The following is a 20,589-nucleotide window of genomic DNA, read 5'->3' as shown; positions in this document are numbered from 1 at the left end:
TCAAGGCTTATAGTTGGATAGCCCAGCCATTAGGTTTACCATTAGGTAAAATATGAGATATAAATCATCCCTTTCCTAAACTCTGATGGGCTTGTCTCTGTCTAAACCAAGGCTGCACCCCATCTGAGCCAGATTTCTGCTACTTTCATGTATTTATGCTGTAACTAAAATCTGAATATTTATCCTTTTAAACGACATAATTTCAGCAAAGGTAATTGAAAATTAGAGTGGCCAACTGAGAAAGTTTTGATATAAACAAAGTTGTTTATTTGAGAGGCACATTAGAATTTTAAAAAATCAAACATCCAATGGTCTACATTTTTTCATTGGTATGAGGAAGCACCTAAAAGTAATTCAAATTCCAAAATCACTTTCTTAAGAGATTTCTTATCCAAGGGAGAAAAAATGAAAAACAAAATTATGTCTCTTTTAGATCTCCCTAAATTACAACTCCAAACCTAACAGCCTTTATCCTGCTATTCCCCATCCTGTTTCCTATGTTCCTCAAACTTCCCTCTTTCTCTGTCTTTCCCTCTGATCTGTTTCCCTTTCCTCCTGGATGGCCAGAAATTGTCGAAACTCAGTTTCCTCTAAAAATTACACTTCTCTTTAAGCACAAAAGTCAAAATTCTTATGGCTGATTTTAAACTCTTACCTCACTCTTCGCTGAGAGCCATTGCCAAACACTTTTAAAAGTCTAGAAAGAACAGAGAAATTTGCAGAGGGAAAAGAAATACCTGATATGGTGTTTCTAATGTGGAGAATTTCAACCTCTCTTTCTAGTAGCGGGGCACTCACGTTGACTGTTATTAAAGAGCTTTACAAAGTCCTGCCATCCCCAGACACTTCACTGCTCATATCACCTTCAATATTCAGGAAAAATATAAAGAAAAAATGGAATTCTAAAATAGAAATTAACAAAATTCTTGGAGACTCTCAAACTTCCATGGCCTAAGATAATTGCCATTGGCATCAGTGATAATTAGATCAACTATGTCTGGGGCTTATCAACTGTCTTCCTTCCTATGAGTTTATAACAGACTGGCTCATGAGTCTAAAAATATCACCTCCAAACCTAGATTTCACCCTATTACAAGAAGACATGTTCAAACATTTCAAGGGACTCATAAAATGCTCATACAATCAATAGGTAGGAGTAGACTTTTTTCATCTTTCCTATGGCCTTTCTTTGAATAAATGCACAAAATAACCACAAAGACAAACAAAGACAAATACTAGTGTTAGTAGTAAAGCAGACTTCCATAAAAAATAAAAGTTTTTTTCAAACCTAATCAAATAACCAAAGGATTATCCTAAACAACCCTTGCATGATTTAAAATCTGGAGATCTGGTCTTTGGGAATAGACACCAGACAGTATGTTCACAAGCATCCTTATAAGAGGGAGATGGGAGAGTCACAAACAATCAAACAAAAGAGCAATGTGATGATAGAAGGAGAAAGAGAGAGATTTGAAAATACTACATTGCTGGCTTTAAAATGAAGGGATGGATCACAAGCCAAGGAATACAGGTGACTCCAGAAGTTAGAAAAAGCAAGCAAACAGATTCTCTCCTGGGTCTCCCAGAAAAAAATGAATCCTGTACACTGATTTTAGACTCTAACCTCCAGAAATTTAAAAGGATAAGTGTGTGCTGTTTTAAGTCATAGACTGTGTGAACTTGTTACAGCTGCAATAGAAAACTAATACAATGTTATATTAGTCCGTTTTGTGTTGCTATAACAGAATTACCTGAGATGGAGCAATTTATAAGGAAAAGAGGTTTATTTGTTTTACGATTCTGGGACAGCTGCATCTGGCATAGGCCTCAGGCTGCTTCTACTCCTGGCAGAAAGCGGCAGGTACAAGCAGATCACACGGCGAGAGGAAGCAAGAGAGAGAGAGAGGAGGTGCCCAGGTCCTATCAACAACCAGCTCTTGCTTTTTAGATGACAAACTCCACAATAGGCCAGGCATCTAGAAATCGAAAACTCCCATCATGTCATGCCTGGAAAAGAAAGTTCCCATCTCCACCAAAACAATACTCAGGAACATTTTCTTAGAGCTATCTTTTATAACAAAGCCTTCACTGAAATAGAACTTGGAAGAAAACTAGGGGGATGGTACCTATTTGGAGACTATCTCAGTTTTACTTATCTCACAAACAGGACACACCGCTTTCTTTTTGCTTCAGGCCAACGATACTCATCAGGGGATAATTTTGCACACACTCACCCCACGTGATATGTGGCAATGTCTAGAGACATTTTTGGTTGTCACACTGTGGGGAAGGGGAAGTGATACTGGTATCTTATGTGGGAAAGCCAGAGATGCTGCTGAACATCATTGAAGAACCCCTCATTCGGTACAAACCCCATCTGAGGCCCTGCAATATAATTCTGACACTAACTACCTGGAGTTAAGGTAAAGTAAATATCACTGGCTAGGTTCAAAGTCCTCCACGAGACTGCTCCCACTTCAGACATCAGTTATAAATTTCTGGGGTCCCCAGCCCTCCCCACCCCCCACTTGTAACAGACAGGTTATAAATTTTGGGCTCCCTTGACCACCTGATGTTTGATAATTCACTAGCATGACTCACAGAACTCAGGAGAATGCTATTTAATTTACCCTCGAACAACACAGGTTTGAACTGCATGGGTCCCCTTATACGTGGATTTTTTTCAACAAATATATTGGAAATTTCAATGGACGTCATGAATGCATGACATACCTAACCAAAGAGTTAAGGAGCCTACCTAACAGTAGGCTATTAGTAGCTACATAGTGAAGTGTTGGGGTAGTCAAAAGTTAGACGTGGAGCCTGCCCACTTTCTGGTCCCTCGGGAGGAGGGTCTGACGGGCCTGGGATGGGGCTCTATTTTCCTGCCACCCCTACCATGCCCTTCTTGAACCAGAGTCCCACCCAGGTCACTCCATGCTTCACCCCAGAGCTCTAGGCATGACCTCCATGGGTCCAGCACCCCAGAAATATATCAGGCAACCCTGACAAGCTCCCTGTGACAGCTCACCAGCCCCTGACTTAGCAGCTGCCCCTTAGAGGCATCTTTGAGGAGATCGACTTTATGGACTTTATTCCCAACAGTCCAGCTGAAGTCTACCTCACACAGTAGAGCTGAAATGCTGGATGACAGAGTGTCACCCCCTAAATCTCCGACACAGCACCATCCTTAACTCTCAGCAGGGCATCTTCCCCCACATCCCCATTCCTTCTCCCACTCTGCCTCAGTTCTAGGTGCCCTGAAACTTTCTAGGGGTCCACAGTGAGTCAACTCATTTGCATAACAAAGACACTCCTATCCCTATGAAATTTCAAAGATTTAGACTCTCCTACTCAGAACCAGGGACAAAGGCCAGTCAAAGTCTTTATTATGCAACACACCCACAAGGAATTATCTGGCCTAAAATGTCAATAGTGCCGAGTTGGAGAAAACCTGCTTTAGATCCAGCTAATGATCTTGATCCTACAGATTTTGTTGTTTGATGCCCAACTACTCTTGATGAGTGGACCAAAATGTCACAACCATTAGATAATCCTGTAGGGTTATTTTGGCCAAAAATAGTCACTGGGTGGCATCCATGGTTATATTGAATTTGTGGCACAAAGAGCTGGTGACTACTCCCTTTAAGCTGGACAGAAACATGTTATCTTGGTAAACCAATGCCTGCTTTCAGAAGGTCACTAATGCCACCCAGGGCCCATTTTGGCCCCTCAGTTTCTTCTCTAGGAGAAAGAGATCATTAATTCGAGTAGGAGAAAAACTGGGCCTTGATTTTGTTTTGACACCTAACTCCTACTCACTCAAGAAGAATTCTGGATTGCTTTCTTTCCTCCCCAAACCTCTGCCCTTCATGCTTCAAAAGAGGCCTGAATTCTAGAGTGAATCCCAGGATGTAGCAGGCAAGTTAGACAATGCCATCAAGGCTATGGGACGCATCACCTAAGAGCTTCGTGAAATTGGACAGGCAGTGGTGCAGAATAGAGATGCCTGAGATTTAATACTGGCCTCTCAGGGCCGGTCCATGGCTCACTCGGGAGAGTGTGGTGCTGATAACACCAAGGCCACAGGTTCGGATCCCTATGTACGGATCACCAGTTAGCTCATTTGGGTGAGCGTGGTGCTAACAACACCAAGTCATGGGTTAAGATCCCCTTACTGGTCATCTTTTTAAAAAAAAAGAAAGAAAGAAAGAAAGAAAGAAAAGAAAATAATACTGGCCTCTCATGGGGAATAGGTTCTTTCTTAGGGGAAGAATGTTGTACTTATATTCCTGCAGACCTCTGGAATCCTCTCTGGAATCTTTAATATTACTAAAAATATTTGAGAAGCAAACAAAGAAATAAAAAAATTAGGTAATTTAGCTAATAACACTAAATTTGATTTTTTAGGGCATTCATGTTAGGGATGTGGCCCATGGTCTTGATTTAATTTGGGCATGCTTGGCTCCTGGCTGGCTACAAACTCTGAACATAATCTTTCTCTTAGTATGTTTGTTTTTGTTGCAGTGTTCAGATGGGCAACCTCGAGTCTTAAATTTTGAGGTGCAAAAGCTGTCCCACAAAATAATTCAACAAATAATAATCCAACAAAAAGAGCAGGGATATTCGATGCTTAGGAAGGTTGAAACAAACACCCTCAGAACCTTAGCAGTTGGACCAGCCATTTCCAGAAACTTGATTCATGATGTGATACCTCAAATAGCAGTGAAGATCTGGACTAATCACAACCCAGATACTGATGGTCTATCCTTCAGCTCAGGATGAAAAATGACCAGAGGGAGGGCAATGGAAACCAAAACTATCTACCCACACACAGATTGCTGTCTGCCTTAACATGGCTTCACTATTCCACCCTTTTCATTAGCATAATTTTGCTACTCCAAGAGGCTCTTGTCAAGAAAGGTAAAAGTTGCAAATAACTTTATTGTCCATCATAGGAACTTACCCAAAGACCCAGCACCTCTAGAAAGCATCGACACACAGTTTACATCCCAAGACTCTTTGAACTCCTCATCTCAAAATTCTCATGTTGCTGTTTCCACAAATCCTAAGCTATTAGATAATGATAATTACCCAGTTCTATCCACATTCCTGCATTGAAAGACCTTCCTTAAACCAAACTGCAAAATCTCAATAAGTTCGACCTTCTGATCAATTAGCTTTCTCCCTTACGGTGATAATTGTAAACTCAGCTTTTTGTTCTCAACAGGTTGTTCTGGTGATATTTGGGAAGCCAGAATTCTGCGAGGACAAAGAGAAAATGCTAAAGCCAACGAAGAGGGAAAGCAAATTACAATAAAGAAATGGCAAGAGCCCTAAAGAAAGACTTCTCGTCAGCAAAATTAAATACTGTCAGGCAATGAGGTGATGTACAGGAGAAACATTATTGGGAACCTAAATTTCTAAACTCAGGCAAAATACCATTTACATATCAGGACAAGTTAGAAATTTCTAGACATTCAAGCACTTAGAAATTTACTACCAATAGTCCTTTAGTAAAAGAACTACTGGGCTGGCTGGTTAGCTCAGTTGGTTAGAATGCAACCTTGTAACATTAAGTTTTTGATTCCAATACTGGCCAGCTGGCAAAAAGACAAAAATACTCAGTGAGAAAAAATGAGCCTAGAAGGAATGAACAGGGAAAAAAAGCAATGATATGCAAAAGAATTGTTAAAACATGCTGGTAAGTCTAAATAAATATTCAGGCTAAAAAAAATGAGAATAGCAATCATTTTTTTGTTTGTTTTCAAAAACCAGCTGGCACTCCCAGTTAAAGATAGCATATTAAAAACAAGTATTTAATTCTGCTTCTTCCTAAAACTCCACAAAAATAACAGATTAAAAAAAAATAGAACCCATCAGAAAGAAAAAACAGGAAATATTTTAATAGCAACAAAATGTTGGATGCTGAAAAGCAGAAGGCAAGTCTATTGGGGAATACTGACAATCAATCTGATTTATACCACAGAACATTCAAAAATGGCCAGGGAACGGGCAACACTAGGTACCTCTGGAAGTAAGCGTGAAGATAAATGAAAAACAGACTTGACTGAAGTCTGCTTAAGTTAAATCCCCAGATCTCCCATCAACTGCACAGTCAGGCAAGCGCTCCTTCCCTACACGAGCATAAGATGGGAGGTCTATTCTCTGAAGAACTGAAACAAAGGGTCTCTTGATGAGGAAATACCAGGTCTATCTGAGCAGGGTGTTTTTATTCTAAAAACAGAAGATACCAAAAAATAAATTATTTTTTTTAAAATAAAGAAGTAAACAAATAAAAACAGAGAATGTGCAGGAAACAGGACATCCAGAGGCAAAAAGAATTCTCAGCATGAGAATAAAAGATCCCAGAGTGCTAGCTCTGCACTAGAGTACAGGGCAACTAGTCAAGATGGGGGTAAGTCAGAAGGGGCTAGAAAGGACTTACTGAAAAGACGATATTAAGAAAATAACTATGTTGCCCAAGAGGAGATTTAGATAATCAGGAAAGAGTTTGGGGGCTGAATTAGTGAGACATACATTGAAAATTAAGCAAACAAACAAAAAGTTTTTAACTGAAGGGAAAACAGTGTCATGCAGGAAAAGAAAAGTAATCCCAGCCTATGCCATAGTTTAACTGTAACTATCGTATAGTTTTTAATATCCTATGCACTGAGTATTTGTATAACAAAACTGTTATAGTTACATAAGAAAAATAGGAGGGGATGTTTGCATATATATTGGAGGGCAGATAGAATTTTAAAAAGTAAACCTTCATCTTTCATATTGAGAAATGAGTAGATAATGTCTAACACTGAAAATTCAGAAATAGCAATATAAATATATTACAGACAGATATGAGATGAAATAAATATTAAAAGAAATACCTGAAATTATTCAGTATGTTTGCTTCCGGGCAACTCCAGGGTGAGGAGAGGATCAGCAGGCAGAGGGTTGCTATTTTTCAATAAGTATCTCAGAATGCACTGATTCTTTAAACTATGTGCCTGATGTGACTGATGAATATTAAAACAATTTTTTCAAAAAGTTGGATTTAAAATGCCAGATAATAACAATGAAGAAGATAGGAGAAGTTATTTCTGAGGAAAGTTAATATAACAATTCTGTCTTGTTCAAGGAAAGAGTAAAAGTGTGAATTAAATTTAGACTTTTTAAACTTTCAAATCAATAGAGCTCAATCAAGAGCATAAAGAACATGAAATAAATTCAACCGAAGAAAGGAAAGGAGGAAAGAAGAAAAAAAAGCATACTAAATAGAAAGCACAAAATAAGATGGCAGAAATTATTTTAAATATATCAGTAATCAAAATAAATATAAAAAGAGATTCACTATTAAATTACAGATTGATTTTTAAATCTAGTTATAAACAGTTTACAAGTTATACTTAAAATAGAATAATGCATGTGTATGTATATATATATATACACACACACACACCAAAGAGAGATTATTTTTTAAATACAAGACAAATACCTACACCCAAAATCAGTTCATACAATCTCAGTAGTTGACAAAATAGAATTGAAAGCAATAATTATTAAGTCTTAGAGAGACTGCCTATTGACCAAACAAAAATTTCTTTTTTTTTTTTTTTTTTTAAAGATGACTGGTAAGGGGATCTTAACCCTTGACTTGGTGTTGTCAGCACCACGCTCAGCCAGTGAGCAACCGGCCATCCGTACATGGGATCCGAACCGGGGGCCTTGGTGTTATCAGCACCGCACTCTCCCGAGTGAGCCACGGGCCGGCCCCAAACAAAAATTTCTAATAAATAAATAACACCTGTGAACTTTATGTATCTAATAATATAGCTTGTTACTATCTCAAACAAAAATTGACAGAATCAGATGGAGAAATTAAGCCCAGAAGGTTTGTGTGAGATTTTAATCCCTCTCCAAAAACTGGTAGAAAAAGAAAAAGACCAAAAAATGAAGGATTATAGAATATTTTAAGCCTTATATAGAAGAGATAATGATAGAAATTTGCAACCCAAAGCAAAAATTATATATTTTTTAAAGCATGTTTGGGACACTCACTAAAATTATGGCCAATTTTAGTATGACCCCACTAAGAAAGTCTCAACCAATTTCATAAAACTGATATTTAAAATTAATTCATACTGATGGTAGCAAATTTGGGAAATGTAGACATTTAAAAACAAGATAAAAATTATGTGTAATCCCACTCTGGCTGAAGTTTACCTCTTTTAACATTTGGCATATTTCCTTTCACTCTTTTGTCAAAATGTATATTTAATACCTGTCTTCTCTCTCTCTCTCTTTCTCTCTCTCTCTCTCTCTCTCTCTCTCTCTCTCTCTCTCTCTCTCTCTCTCTCTAGCACTGATATTTACTGTAGATTCCTTTTGTATCCTGTTTCGTAAATAATAATGTAGACTCCCTTAAGAAGTCAGGTTAATAGAAAGAATTTCTGCTCCTTGCAATGATGTGTGGTCCTTAGAGGAAAATAAATATTGACAGTGGTAAGATGTTTTCACCCCCAGGTAAACCCATAGAGAAACAGCTCGGAATGCATTGGTGGAGGGGCAGAGAAGGAAGGAATCCGAGTTGAAGCAAAACCAGATTCTCACTCTACCCAAAGGACCGACGTGCTTTCCTTTCCGATTCAGAGCCAGCAGGAGCCCAGACAGAGGAAACCCCCATTAACACCAGGCTGATGCCTGCAAGGACTGACACAAATCACTAGGGGGGTCTGGAGGACAGTAGGTGTTAAATAGGAGCAAGAAAGAAGGACTGGGGCTGGGAAGATGCAGATTTAGAAAAAGAAGTCATCATCATTAAAAGGGCACCCTCCCAGAACGTGGAGCCTTGCTCTGCCCTTCCTGCCCTCACCGCACTGCCTTCACTCAGCCCTCTGCTATCGGGACCGTTGGGTGAAGGCTCTGTTTAAACTGCAGCAGAGTTCAGGGTGGACCAGCCTAGGACAGACAGGTGTGGTGGCACTTAGACAGGTTGGAAGGTAGCAGTGTTGAAAAAAGGATTACGGAACAGCAGGAGACATCCCTAGGGACTGAAAGGCCACCTCTCCCAAGCTTCAGCTCTCACCTCACCCCAGATCCTGCCACTGGGGGACCATGCCCTCTAAAGGACAAAGACCTGAGGATGGACAATGATATTTTGGAGAAATCCTTCTGAATCCTGTGAGAAATGCACATAATTTCTGTTAAATGCACACAGTGGGGCTTGATACATTTTATCTGTTGTTATTATTTTTCTTTATGTATACTACAATGGTTTGAGGCACAAGCTTGGGCCACTCGGTTTTTGGCCCTTGCAGAGTGGATTTACCACCACTCTAAACCTGTTTCCTCAACTGTAAAACATACTTAATAATATCTATTTATGGGATTAAATCAGCTAATCTACTAGTATGTAAAGCCCAGCCCACAGGTAAACAGTAGCAGGTAGAACTGCTGTTTAACATGTATTTGTTGGTCTGCTTGCTCGGCCCCCTACCCCACACCCAATCTTATTCTTATTGAACTTCTTCTCTCTGTCTATATGTTTATTTAATTATCTGAGGGGAGAGGGGTGTCATCCCTTTCAAGACCATTCTGCCAAGCAGACATATGAAAAAATGTTCAACATCACTCAGCATCCAGGAAATGCAAATCAAAACTACACTGAGATACCATCTCACCCCAGTTAGGATGGCTAAAATCCAAAAGACTCTGAATGATAAATGCTGGCGAGGCTGCAGAGATAAAGGAACTCTCATACATTGTTGGTGGGACTGCAAAATGGTGCAGCCTCTATGGAAAATGGTATGGAGGTTCCTCAAACAATTGCAGATAGATCTACCATATGACCCAGCTATCCCACTGCTGGGAATATACCCAGAGGAATGGAAATCATCAAGTTGAAGGTATACCTGTTCCCCAATGTTCATCGCAGCACTCTTTACAATAGCCAAGAGTTGGAACCAGCCCAAATGTCCATCATCGGATGAGTGGATATGGAAATTGTGGTATATCTACACAATGGAATACTACTCAGCTATAAAAACGAATGAAATACTGCCATTTGCAACAACATGGATGGACCTAGAGAGAATTATATTAAGTGAAACAAGTCAGGCACAGAAAGAGAAATACCACATGTTCTCACTTATTGGTGGGAGCTAAAAATAAATAAATTCACACATACACACACACACACACACACAAAAAAAAATAAAAACGAGGGGGAGAAGAAGACATAACAATTACAATTCCTTGAAGTTGACAAGACAAGCATACAGAAAGGACATTGTTGGGTGGGAGGGGGGAGAGGGAGCAGGGAGGGAGGTTTCGGTGATGGGCCACAATAATCAACCACATTGTATATCGGCAAAATAAATTTTTTTTTTTTTTTTTTTCCAAATGAATAGGTCTTTTATTCCATCATTAAAATTTACAAGCATGTCTTGGGAATCATCCTGTTGCTTGTTTCTGTAGCTGGACAACTCTTAGCTCTTATTCATCAGCCTGCTGAACTGTTCCTTTTTCAGAGACATAGATACCATCCAAAAATTTTCTGATATCCTTGTTTTTAACTGTTGTGGCTTGCTGAATTAAAGCAGCTGAATTTGAGACAAGTTCAATGTCATTTCCTTCAAGGATTAACTCATCTTTCTGGGCTTGAGAGAGTGAACAAGCAACACCTGGTCTCATTCGAACCCTGCGGATGTATTTTTCACCCAAGAAATTTCGGATTTCAACAAGAGACCCATTCTCTTGAATAACGACGTTGATGGGGAAGTGAGCATACACAGACCTCATCTTGTAACGGAAGCCCAGTGTAACACCCTTGATCATGTTCTGTACATGACTACAGATAGTGCGAACAGTAGCCAGTTCCTTTCTATTTCCCCACCATTTGTCAACCCGGAGCCTCTTCTTTTTCTTTCCAAGGAGACTGAGCTCTACATTGATGTGATTGAAGTCCCTCCGCAGGGTTCCTCTGGGGCCCTTCACTATTACTGTGCGTCCCTTCAGAGTGATGTCGACATTTTCTGGAATGTCGACAGTCTGATTGCTGAGAATGGTCTTCATTCTCGCAGTAGATGCGGCAAAAAGAGCCAAAATAAAATTTTTTAAAAAAAGGAATGCGGAGAAAAAAAAAAAAGACCGTTTTGTAATCTGTTCCTATCTTTCAACAGCCTCATTTTTCCACCTCTGTTCTGATCATCCCAGGGTAGTTTATCTATTCATGACTTCTAGTATGGGAAACAGGGATTTAAATATGTATATAAATAAGTGAAGTAATCCTAAGTCCTTTGATAGAAGTTTATATGAGCACAAAGAAGAAAATGGACATATAAGAATCGATCCAGAAAGGCTTTATAGAGAAAGTGATTCTTCAGCCTAGTTTTGAAATACTAAAGTTTCAAATAAGATAGCCCTGGGTTTGCACATGTGAAGCAAAATCAAGGCTGTTGAGGCAAAAGGATTTTACAGAAGTTTATTAGGCGACAAAATGGGAAGATCGACCTGGGAAACACAGACGAACAGAGTTGGAGAGTTCTCCAAAGTCTATTACAAGCTGAACGGGTTTTATAGTAAAGTTCACATAGAGAAGGGGGTGCTTCATTCCAGAATTATCCCATTTTCATTGGGGGGTAAAAAAACAGAAGTTGTAATTATTGATTACCAGTTTCATCATAAAGCTAAAAATGTCTACATGCACTTTGCAGTGCATTTTGCATGCCTTTTGACCTTTCCTTGTCAGCAAGTTATGTATTAATTACTAAATTATAATCTAAACCACATACTGTGACCTGTGGAATAAGATGTCCACACCAAGATCATGAGCCTCACCCCAAAGGGAGGTTTATTTTTGAAGCCTGCTTTGTTTGCGTCATCAAACCTATGTTTATGTCTGTCACTGCTGTGGATTGATTGAATTGTGTCCCCCAAAGTCCACATATTAGAAGCTTAATTCTCACTAAAATTGTTGAGGGTGGGAAATCCTATTATGGTCATTGAAGGTGGGGCCTTGAAGAGGTGATTAGATTGTGGACCATGCTGTAAGGAAAGGATTAAAAATGGTGGCCATCGGTGTGGTTTGGAGGGCTTTAAAAAGAGTGAATGAGATTAGTCTGTCGCCTCTCTCTGCTCTCCCGTTTTTCACAGGGTGGTACTTTGCCTTCACTGTTGCCTCCACCAAGGCCCTCGCCGCATGTGTTCCCTGGACTTTGGACCTCTCAGCCTCAGAAACTGTAAGCAATGAATTCTGTCTTCTTTATAAATCACCCAGTTTTGTGTGTTTTGTTATAAACAACAAAAATGGACTAATATAGTCACATACTAGCTGTGGGTAAATTACCTAATCTGGCTAAATTTTAGTCTCCTCAAATAATCTATGAGGATAATGATGTTCACTTAAAATGTGGGTGGGATTAAATGAGCTGATCTATGAGAAGCTCCAGAAATTGATATAATAAATGATCAATACGTGCTCTTTCTCTTTCCTTCCTCCACTTTCTGTCCCACCTCTCCATTGTCCTCTCTCTGCTGACTTTGTCCTGCATTGTCCTTTCTCATCTCCTTCCTTTAAGTTTGGTGTCACCTGGACACATAAATGTCCTACTTACAAAGAAAAAAGTGAAACCACTTGGGCTGTAGATGGACCCATGGAAACGGTCCTCATGAGGACGTTGGTCCATGGACAATTTCCATGGTGACCCATAAGCAGTTGTCCATATTGTCCATGGTGGGCCTTAAACCATCTTTTCCCAGCTTTTTGAGAAAAGGGCAATGCAGGATTGAAACAGAAGTCTTGTTAAAGATTGAGATCAATTTCACCTACAATCTCCTGTCCATCTACCAACCCTGAAGACTCCGTCACTTAAAATGAGGTTGGTCTTTAACAATTTATTTTGTGATGATTTTATAACTATGTGGATCTATCAATTAAAATGTCAAATTTCCCAGCTCAGTTCTTTGTTTTAAGTTATGAAGATTTCATTTCTTCATGTAAACTGGCACACCAAGAAAGCACAAGGAAACTTGAGAGGAATTAAGTTTGCTTCTCTATAGAAGAAAAGGTTAGGGGGTAAATTAATCGTAGGTGGCAACCTGTGATGGAACCTCCTCTTTCCTACAGAACTGACCTGGGAATCGTGTGGCTTTGGCCAGTAGTTTCTCTGACCCAAAGACCAAAGCCTGGTCTACCAGGGCTGCTGGCAATGTAGTCAATCTTGATTGCAACTACAGTTGATTCCATGTTGGTATCTAACCCAGCCCAAGCCAACCTTACTTCTAGGAGACAGCTAGAGAGTTCCAGTCTGGCTAGTTCTCTACAGCATTACCTGATAACATTCACTGTCTGTCCCACCGCCCCCATCTCCCCCTCCACACCATGAAGCAGGCACTGGGGAGGGAAACACTGTCCTTGCCTTCAGTATGCTTACAGTCTTGGTGCTTGCAAGGGGCTTACAATAGAAAAGCAAGCAGAGGTGAATAGCACTAAAAAGCAGCACGTGAACAGAGATGCGGATATTAATCTCTTCAGGAGTCTGGGGAAAGTGGAGCTCGCCCTGAGCTGAGTGGTGGAAATGGCTTTCTGAACAAAATCTACTGGTGCATTCTCCATTGTGTCAGCGACATTGGTTTGGAGTGAGTGAGGACATGAGCTATGGAACCAGACTTCTGCGGCTGGAAGCTCAGTTCTGCCAATAACTAGCTGTATGTCCTCGGCAGATTACTTAGCCTCTCTGTGCCTCAGTCTCCTCCTCTCCATTACACATTAATATTATAAGGACAATAATCATATCTACTTCACAGAGCCACGGTGAGGTTAAAATGAGTTAAGATATGGGAAGCACATGGCATATAGCAAATGCTAACAAGGGTGTCTGACGATTGTCACCTGTGACACAGTTTTCTTGAGAATGAGGAATGTACACGTGAGTGTACAGAATCATGTCTGTGTAAGTCCCCCTGCCTGGGAGCCGCGTGTGTGTTTAAGACGCTGCCTGACACGGCTCATAATGTCATCTTTAGGCAAAATGCTTTGCGGTTGTCGCAGCTACAGCCACACAGAGGCAGGCACTCGCGGGGCTGCTGCCGCTCGGTGCGCCTGTGTCTGGGCTCGCAGGGGGGTGCGGGTGAGCCCACGCTGCGTGGCGACTCGGACCTCGGAGGGCGACACCGTGTCCCCGTGTGTCACCAACGCACACACTGCTATGAGCCCTGCTTCGACGTGCGTGTCATGGCTTAAAAATAGCTGCTGATCGGTCAGCGGGTCTCCGGCAGGCAGCCGAGCCTGGCGGCGGCGGCGACAACGGGAGAGCATGGCCGTGGGGCCGCCTGCGCCTGCCACCGGCCTCGGGAACTGAGACCCCGCGCGGCGCTCGCTCGGAGGTACAGGGGCTGCGGCGGGTGTCGCCTTCCCGGCGGGCTCGGGGCTACCGGGCGGGGAGGGGACAGGGACGCGGGCTTGGAGCACACAAGCCCGGCTGCTCTCCCGGGCTCCCTCCCTCCACCCTCGGCGCCAGGCTGTCTGGCTTGGCAAGCGCTGGGGCGACAGCCATGAACCTGTTACAAGCGCGACAGCAGACGGAGGGAGGGGACGGCGGGCCAGCGCCCCTGAAAGCCGGCCGGTGGGATCGGAGAATGCCTGGGGCTGTGTCCCGCGACAGAACCGGGCTTCTGCACCCCGGCCCAGCCCCCGAGCGCCATCCCCCACCCGGGCTCCGGCCCTGCCGCTTACCGGGCACCCTCACCGGGGGCGGCAGGATCCACTGGAGAGCAGCTGCTTTAGAATGAAGCCAGGGCTGTTCGGGCCCGAGCAGAAAAGGCAGACGATGGGGACGGGGGTGGTGGCTGTGCTGCTACGTACCTGCGCTTCTCCTGACCTGGCCATTGAAACAAACAGTTTTCCCTGAATACTCTAAGATCCAATCTGCCCTCACCGGTCCCGATCCTAAAACCCCTGCCTCTCATGCCCTGGAAGTGCTTGGTCTCCCCCGGGCCCCGGGAAAAGGAGAGCTGGGCCCTGGCTGAGAGTGTGGGGTGGGGACGCACAGATGGGCCGTGGGCAAAGACGGCCTCTCAGTATTGGCCATTTGGTTGAGGTCCTTGGGCAGAAGGCAGGGAAGCAGTGGGAGGGGATTCTGCAAGCCAGCCCACCCTTTCAAACAAGCAGGGTCGCAGGTGTGAGAAGAGGGGAGGGGTAGGCATCTTGCCACCGTCACCTCTCTGCCTAAAGGTCCCAGGTCCAGCCTCAAAGACTGGCCTTTCCCAGCCCTGCATCTCAAAGCATGGTCCTGCTTGCAGAAGGGCCAGCTGCCCACAAGTGAGACACCTGCTAAGCCCCTCATTGCTGATTCCGTGCATCATGTGGGGTCACTTGACTCCAACAGCAGTAGGGATGGTAATTCTGAGCCTCTGAGCCCCTGAGCCTGGCAGGATCCTACATTTTTCCTTTTCCTTCCCCTCCCCAGGACCCCACTGTCTACCTCTCTTGTCCCTCTTCCCGCATACACACAACACTCCACCCCTGCTTTGGCGCAGAAATCCTCACATTAGAGATGAGGTTTGATCAATAGTTTCCTAATGCTCATCAAAGGAGAGTGGTTTGCCTGTTGTGCACATAGATGGCGATTCTTCCATTAGCTCAAGCACTCAGCAAATATTTTTCCAAAACTTCCTCTTTCTCTTCATTCCTATTCCCCTCTCACCTCATCCTCCCACACACCCTTCCTGTGACAGGCTTATCTTGAGGCAGTGGCAGGGCAGGAATGAGTTAAAGCAGCTCATCTTTCTGGCCAAAGAGGCAAGCCTGGCATGTGTCACGGCCCCAGCTGCCATTTTCTTCCTGCTAATTCTCTCCGGGTGGGTCCCAAGCCACCCCCAACAACTCCCAGCTCCCTAGACTCTCTGCCTATAGCCCCAGGCAGATAGCACCCAGGTTCAGGCTGGAAAGAGCCCCAGCCATGGGCATTGCCTCCCAAATGCCCAATGTGTGTGTCTGCTTATGCATGTGTGTTGGCAGTGGGGGAGGGGTGGTGGAGCAGAAACCCAGCAGCTGGGCAGCTCCCTTCCCCGAAAACAAGGACACGTGACTCTCCCACCTCCTTGTGTGGCAGAGCCAAGAGCAGAGCAAAAGGAACTGCCGCAGCTCGAAGAAAGAGATCGTCCAGGGAGCCCCGACCCCAGCCAGACCTGCCTTCCCTCCCTGGAGAATCTTCTCCCCAGGGCACAGCCCTGTTGGCGGGAAGGGAAACCTCTGCTCTGACTCACTCCAGTGTGTCTCACGCCCCTTCCTCTTCCAGGAAAGCTACCTGGCAGCCAACCCCATCACCACCACAGTCACCCCTGCGGCTGCTGTGATTGCTGCTGCCTCTAAGATGTGCCCTGGGAACTGGCTCTGGGCCTCCATGACTTTTATGGCCCGCTTCTCCCGGAGTAGCTCGAGGTCTCCTGTTCGCAACAGAGGGACCCTGGAGGAGATGCCAGCCGTTCAACATCCCTTCCTCAATGTCTTTGAGTTGGAGAGGCTCCTCTACACGGGCAAGACAGCCTGCAACCATGCCGATGAGGTCTGGCCAGGCCTCTACCTCGGAGACCAGTATGTACTGGGCAGACTGGGCCCACGGCTGAATGTGTGTGTGTGCACGTGTGCGTGTGTGTGTGTGTGAGCACGTGCACGAAGAAAGGAGAGGGTGGCAGACGAGCACTGAGTCATGTTGTTGGTTCCAGCTGAAGACTGAGAGGAGGGGACACACAGGCAGAGAGTAGAGGCTTGAGGGAGTTTGGGCAGAATTTTTGAAATACCCAACTCTGAACAGAAAAACTGTTCCAGTATTATTGTTATTATTGAGCACCAATGCCACGTACCAGGCACAACAGATGACTTCTTTGATCCTCCATCTACTGTGCTATGGCTCTGGAAAAAGGCAGTAACTGGGAACCAGGAACAGTAGGTCATAAACTGAAGGGGTTCCTCCAGAGACCAAGCAAAGCCGCAGTGTCTGCAGAGATTCTGCAAGTGGGGGGCTGTGGAGAGAGAAACATCAGAGGGAGAGCAGTCCCCGCTTCTCTCCCTCAAAGGCTGTGTAGCGTACAAGCATTTTTTTCACGTGCATTTTCTCTCAATCTTCACAACAGCCTTGTGAGGTGGGTACTACAACCCCAGGTTACAGATGTGGAAACTGAAGCTCAGAGCAGCTGTGACTGGCCCAGGGTCCCACGGGTCATAAGTAGCAGAGCCAGGCCTCGGGGGCTCAAGTTCAGTGCTCTTTCTACTTGAGGAGTTTGCACTGGGTGGGGTGTTTGCCCTGACATACGACCACGTTGCCTGAGGGGTGTCTACCACTAAGTTGAGGGGTATGGGCCAGATGAACGCCTGAAGGTGACATCCTAAAGCAGGGCAAATGTGAGACATGGAATAACTGGCAAAACATAGAGGATTATGGGCATCAAAGAGAATATAACGTTAACAGGGGAGCCGGGTGTGGGAGCAAGTGTCAGAACCATGCAACCTCAAGGTTCACTGGAACGTTAAATGCGAGCAGACCCAGCAACCCACATTCTGTTCAAACACCCTCTGGAACATCCAGGCCTACCCGTTGGTCTCCTTCCTCTCCTTGAACGTCCGCATCCCCCATGATGGGAAAATCACTCTACCCCGGGGCTCCAACCTTCCCTCTGCCAGATTGGCCTGTCAGCACGTACTTCCTCCCACGAAACTGAAATCCGTCCCTGAAGCTTCAATCCTTTGACCCTAGTCCTACCCTTTGGGGCCCTACAGATGAGGGAATGTCCCTCTTCCTCGGAGCACCCTCTGGGTGTTGTATGATGACTATTTCCCGCCCCTTAGTCCTCTCCAGGCAAACTGTCCCCAGTGCTCTCCAGCACAGCTCACGGGACAGGGTGTCAAGTCGTGGCCCATCTCAACTCTTCCTTTCTGGGCATTAGTCAGTAAAGGAGAGGCCTGGAGCCATGGCCATGACCTGTACCCAGGCAGCTGACGGGTTGGGACAGGGAGCTGTCACCTCCTCCCGCCTCCCACCGTCCCCCGCCCCTCTGCCCTGCAGGGACATCGCTAACAACCGCCGGGAGCTCCGCCGCCTGGGCATCACCCACGTCCTCAACGCCTCGCACAGCAGGTGGCGGGGCACGCCCGAGGCCTACGAGGGGCTGGGCATCCGCTACCTGGGCGTGGAGGCGCACGACTCGCCCGCCTTCGACATGAGCGTCCACTTCCAGACGGCGGCCGACTTCATCCACCGGGCGCTGAGCCAGCCTGGAGGTAGGAGCCAAGGCGGGCTGGGCGACAGGGGCCAGTGGCATGACATCTGCTCGGGAGGCCACGCGAAGGGGAGAGAGGTACTACCACGGGCATTGCTTTCCAAGGCCGTACATAAAGAGGCAAGAAGGAAATCATCCCAACCGCTCAGAGTGGCAGGTGGCACCTGGGTGGAAGGTTACGGGTGACATGGTTGTTCAGTTTGGGGTTTTGGGGGTTTTTTTTTTTTTACATATTTCTATACTTTCCAATTATTTTTACCTTGGGCATGGTAAAAATGCCTTGGTGATCAGAAAAAACTACATATGTAAATAAAAGCATTCGGTGGTTGAGAGAAGCAGCCAGATGGAAGTGGGCGGGGGCCTGGGAGGGCGCACGGCCGTGGGGGGTCCCCAGCCCGAACCCTCTGCAGGCTTGGGGACGCTGCTGTGCGTGTCGCTCTGGCAGGCCTCTGCCCGCAGCTGGCCGCTCACCCTGCGGCCTCCCGCTGTCCCCAGCCCAGCGCGCGCCGGTGTCTCTCCCCACAGGGACGATCCTGGTGCACTGCGCCGTGGGCGTGAGCCGCTCCGCCACGCTGGTGCTGGCCTACCTCATGCTGTACCACCGCCTCTCCCTCGTCGAGGCCATCAAGAAGGTCAAGGACCACAGAGGCATCATCCCCAACCGGGGCTTCCTGCGGCAGCTCCTGGCCCTGGACCGCAGGCTGCGGCAGGGTCTGGACGCCTGAGCCGAGGGCGCGGGAGGTCAGGCCAGGCCCGCGGGGGGTCCCCGGCTCCCAGCCGGGGAGAGGAGGTGCCGGTGGCAGGTGGCGGGAGGCCCGGATGGCCCGTCCTCCCGCGGTGGCGGAGCAGGGAGGCCTGGGCCCGGGGCTGGGGGCAGTGGGCAGCGTGGTGGGCGGCGGACCAGGGGCCGAGGTGGCTGGGTGTGGGCAGAAGATGGGGTTCGGGCACCGCCGCGCCCCAGCCGGGGGCTCCCAGGGACGCGCGGTCCCTTCCCCTCTTCGTGCCCGAGCGCTCCCGTCTCTCGTTTGCCGAAACGCAAGGGCCGCCTCTGTGCTGTGCCCGTGCCGGGCGTGCTGGGCGTGCAGGGCAGGGTGGCGTGGAGACCGCAGCGGCGACAGACACACGGCGACAGACAGACACACGGCGCGCAGAGCTGCGGAGCCAGAGCGACGACCCGCAGAGCGAGCGGGGCTGGGAGGGCTGGCACCGCGCCCTCGGGGGCTGCTCGCGCCCAGACGTCAGGGGCGCTGGACGGGGGGTTCACACGGTCACCGCTCACTGCGCGCGGGTGTCTCGAGGAAAAATAAAGAGAGGGGGAAAGCAAAGAGTTTCTTGAAGTTATTGAAAAAGTTTGAAAGAGTTCTGTACCTCTCTCCCGGAACGCCATCTGGTGGGGACAGCGACAGTCCCCGACTCCCTCTCATCAGTGGCAGGACCCCCCCCAGCCTACGGACCCCCCCAGCCTGCGGATGTCACCAGCTCTGAGACGCCGCCCTTGAGCTGCTATTCCCAGCTCGTCCACAAGGGGGCGGCAGAGGACCAAACGAGTCAGATTTGCAGCCACTTTCTGTCGCTGCTCAGACGACACACCCTGCACCTCTCAAGCTTAAAACAGGCCTCTGTTCACACGCTTACGTATGTAAGAAATAGAACTTTTTTTTTTTTTTTTTTTCAGAAAGTCAGCTTGATTTCTATACCCAGTCCCCATTCTGAAGCGGTAACAGAATATTAATCTTAAATCAGTCTCAGCCCTAAATCTCCTACACTTAGGGGTTTGGGTTTTGCCTGGTGCTTAGGTATTGGGGGGCGGGGAGTGGAGATGTAATTTCTTTCTCTTCTAGTCTTAACAGATTTGCTTCAAAGGAATGCAACACAATCTTCTTAGTAAGCTTAATCAAAAATTAGACCCAATAACTAGAAAGAATAACAAGTTCTTTCTGTAACCCAACTGCCAAATTGCCTCCACATCCCCCCTTTTAAAAAGGGCATGTCCCCAGAACAGAATATATGTCTGGATGGGGAAAGGGAATGGAATGGAAGCAAAAAGAGAAACTACAGAGGAAAACATATATTAATATACCTAAAGTGCATATTCTACCCCCAAAGTGTTGAAACTCAGAATTTTAAAGTTGGAAGGTGCCTGCATAGATGACCCATTTCTACTCTCTAAAAAGGCATGAATAAATCACCTTTTCAGTATCTTTGGCCTTAGTCATCAAGCATTTGCTTAGACATCTTTAATGACATGAAACCATTATATAATTCCCACGCCATTACACCAGCTCTAAATACTGGAAATCTCTGCCTCACACA

The 20,589-nt window shown here is 45.8% G+C and overlaps 2 protein-coding genes across 2 annotated transcripts; one reads left to right on the top strand and one right to left on the bottom strand.

Moving 5' to 3' along the window:
• Nucleotides 1-10,388: 10,388 nt before the first annotated feature.
• On the bottom strand, nucleotides 10,389-11,093 carry LOC134361988 (large ribosomal subunit protein uL6). The gene has a single exon (XM_063077269.1). The coding sequence runs from the start codon at nucleotides 11,071-11,073 to the stop codon at nucleotides 10,495-10,497; it is 579 nt and encodes a 192-aa protein (XP_062933339.1). The 5' UTR covers nucleotides 11,074-11,093; the 3' UTR covers nucleotides 10,389-10,494.
• Nucleotides 11,094-14,116: 3,023 nt separating this feature from the next.
• On the top strand, nucleotides 14,117-19,601 carry DUSP26 (dual specificity phosphatase 26). Its single transcript, XM_063077291.1, has 4 exons — nucleotides 14,117-14,385; nucleotides 16,299-16,594; nucleotides 18,063-18,277; nucleotides 18,802-19,601. Exons 2-4 carry the CDS (start codon nucleotides 16,374-16,376, stop codon nucleotides 18,999-19,001), a joined length of 636 nt encoding a protein of 211 aa, XP_062933361.1. The 5' UTR covers nucleotides 14,117-14,385; nucleotides 16,299-16,373; the 3' UTR covers nucleotides 19,002-19,601.
• The last annotated feature ends 988 nt before the right edge of the window (nucleotides 19,602-20,589 follow it).

The sequence above is a fragment of the Cynocephalus volans genome, chromosome 13 (assembly GCF_027409185.1).
Source record: "Cynocephalus volans isolate mCynVol1 chromosome 13, mCynVol1.pri, whole genome shotgun sequence".
In the NCBI taxonomy this organism is placed as follows: domain Eukaryota; kingdom Metazoa; phylum Chordata; class Mammalia; order Dermoptera; family Cynocephalidae; genus Cynocephalus; species Cynocephalus volans.
The sequence above is the reverse complement of the archived record's forward strand: the minus strand, read 5'-3'. Positions and strand labels throughout refer to the sequence as shown.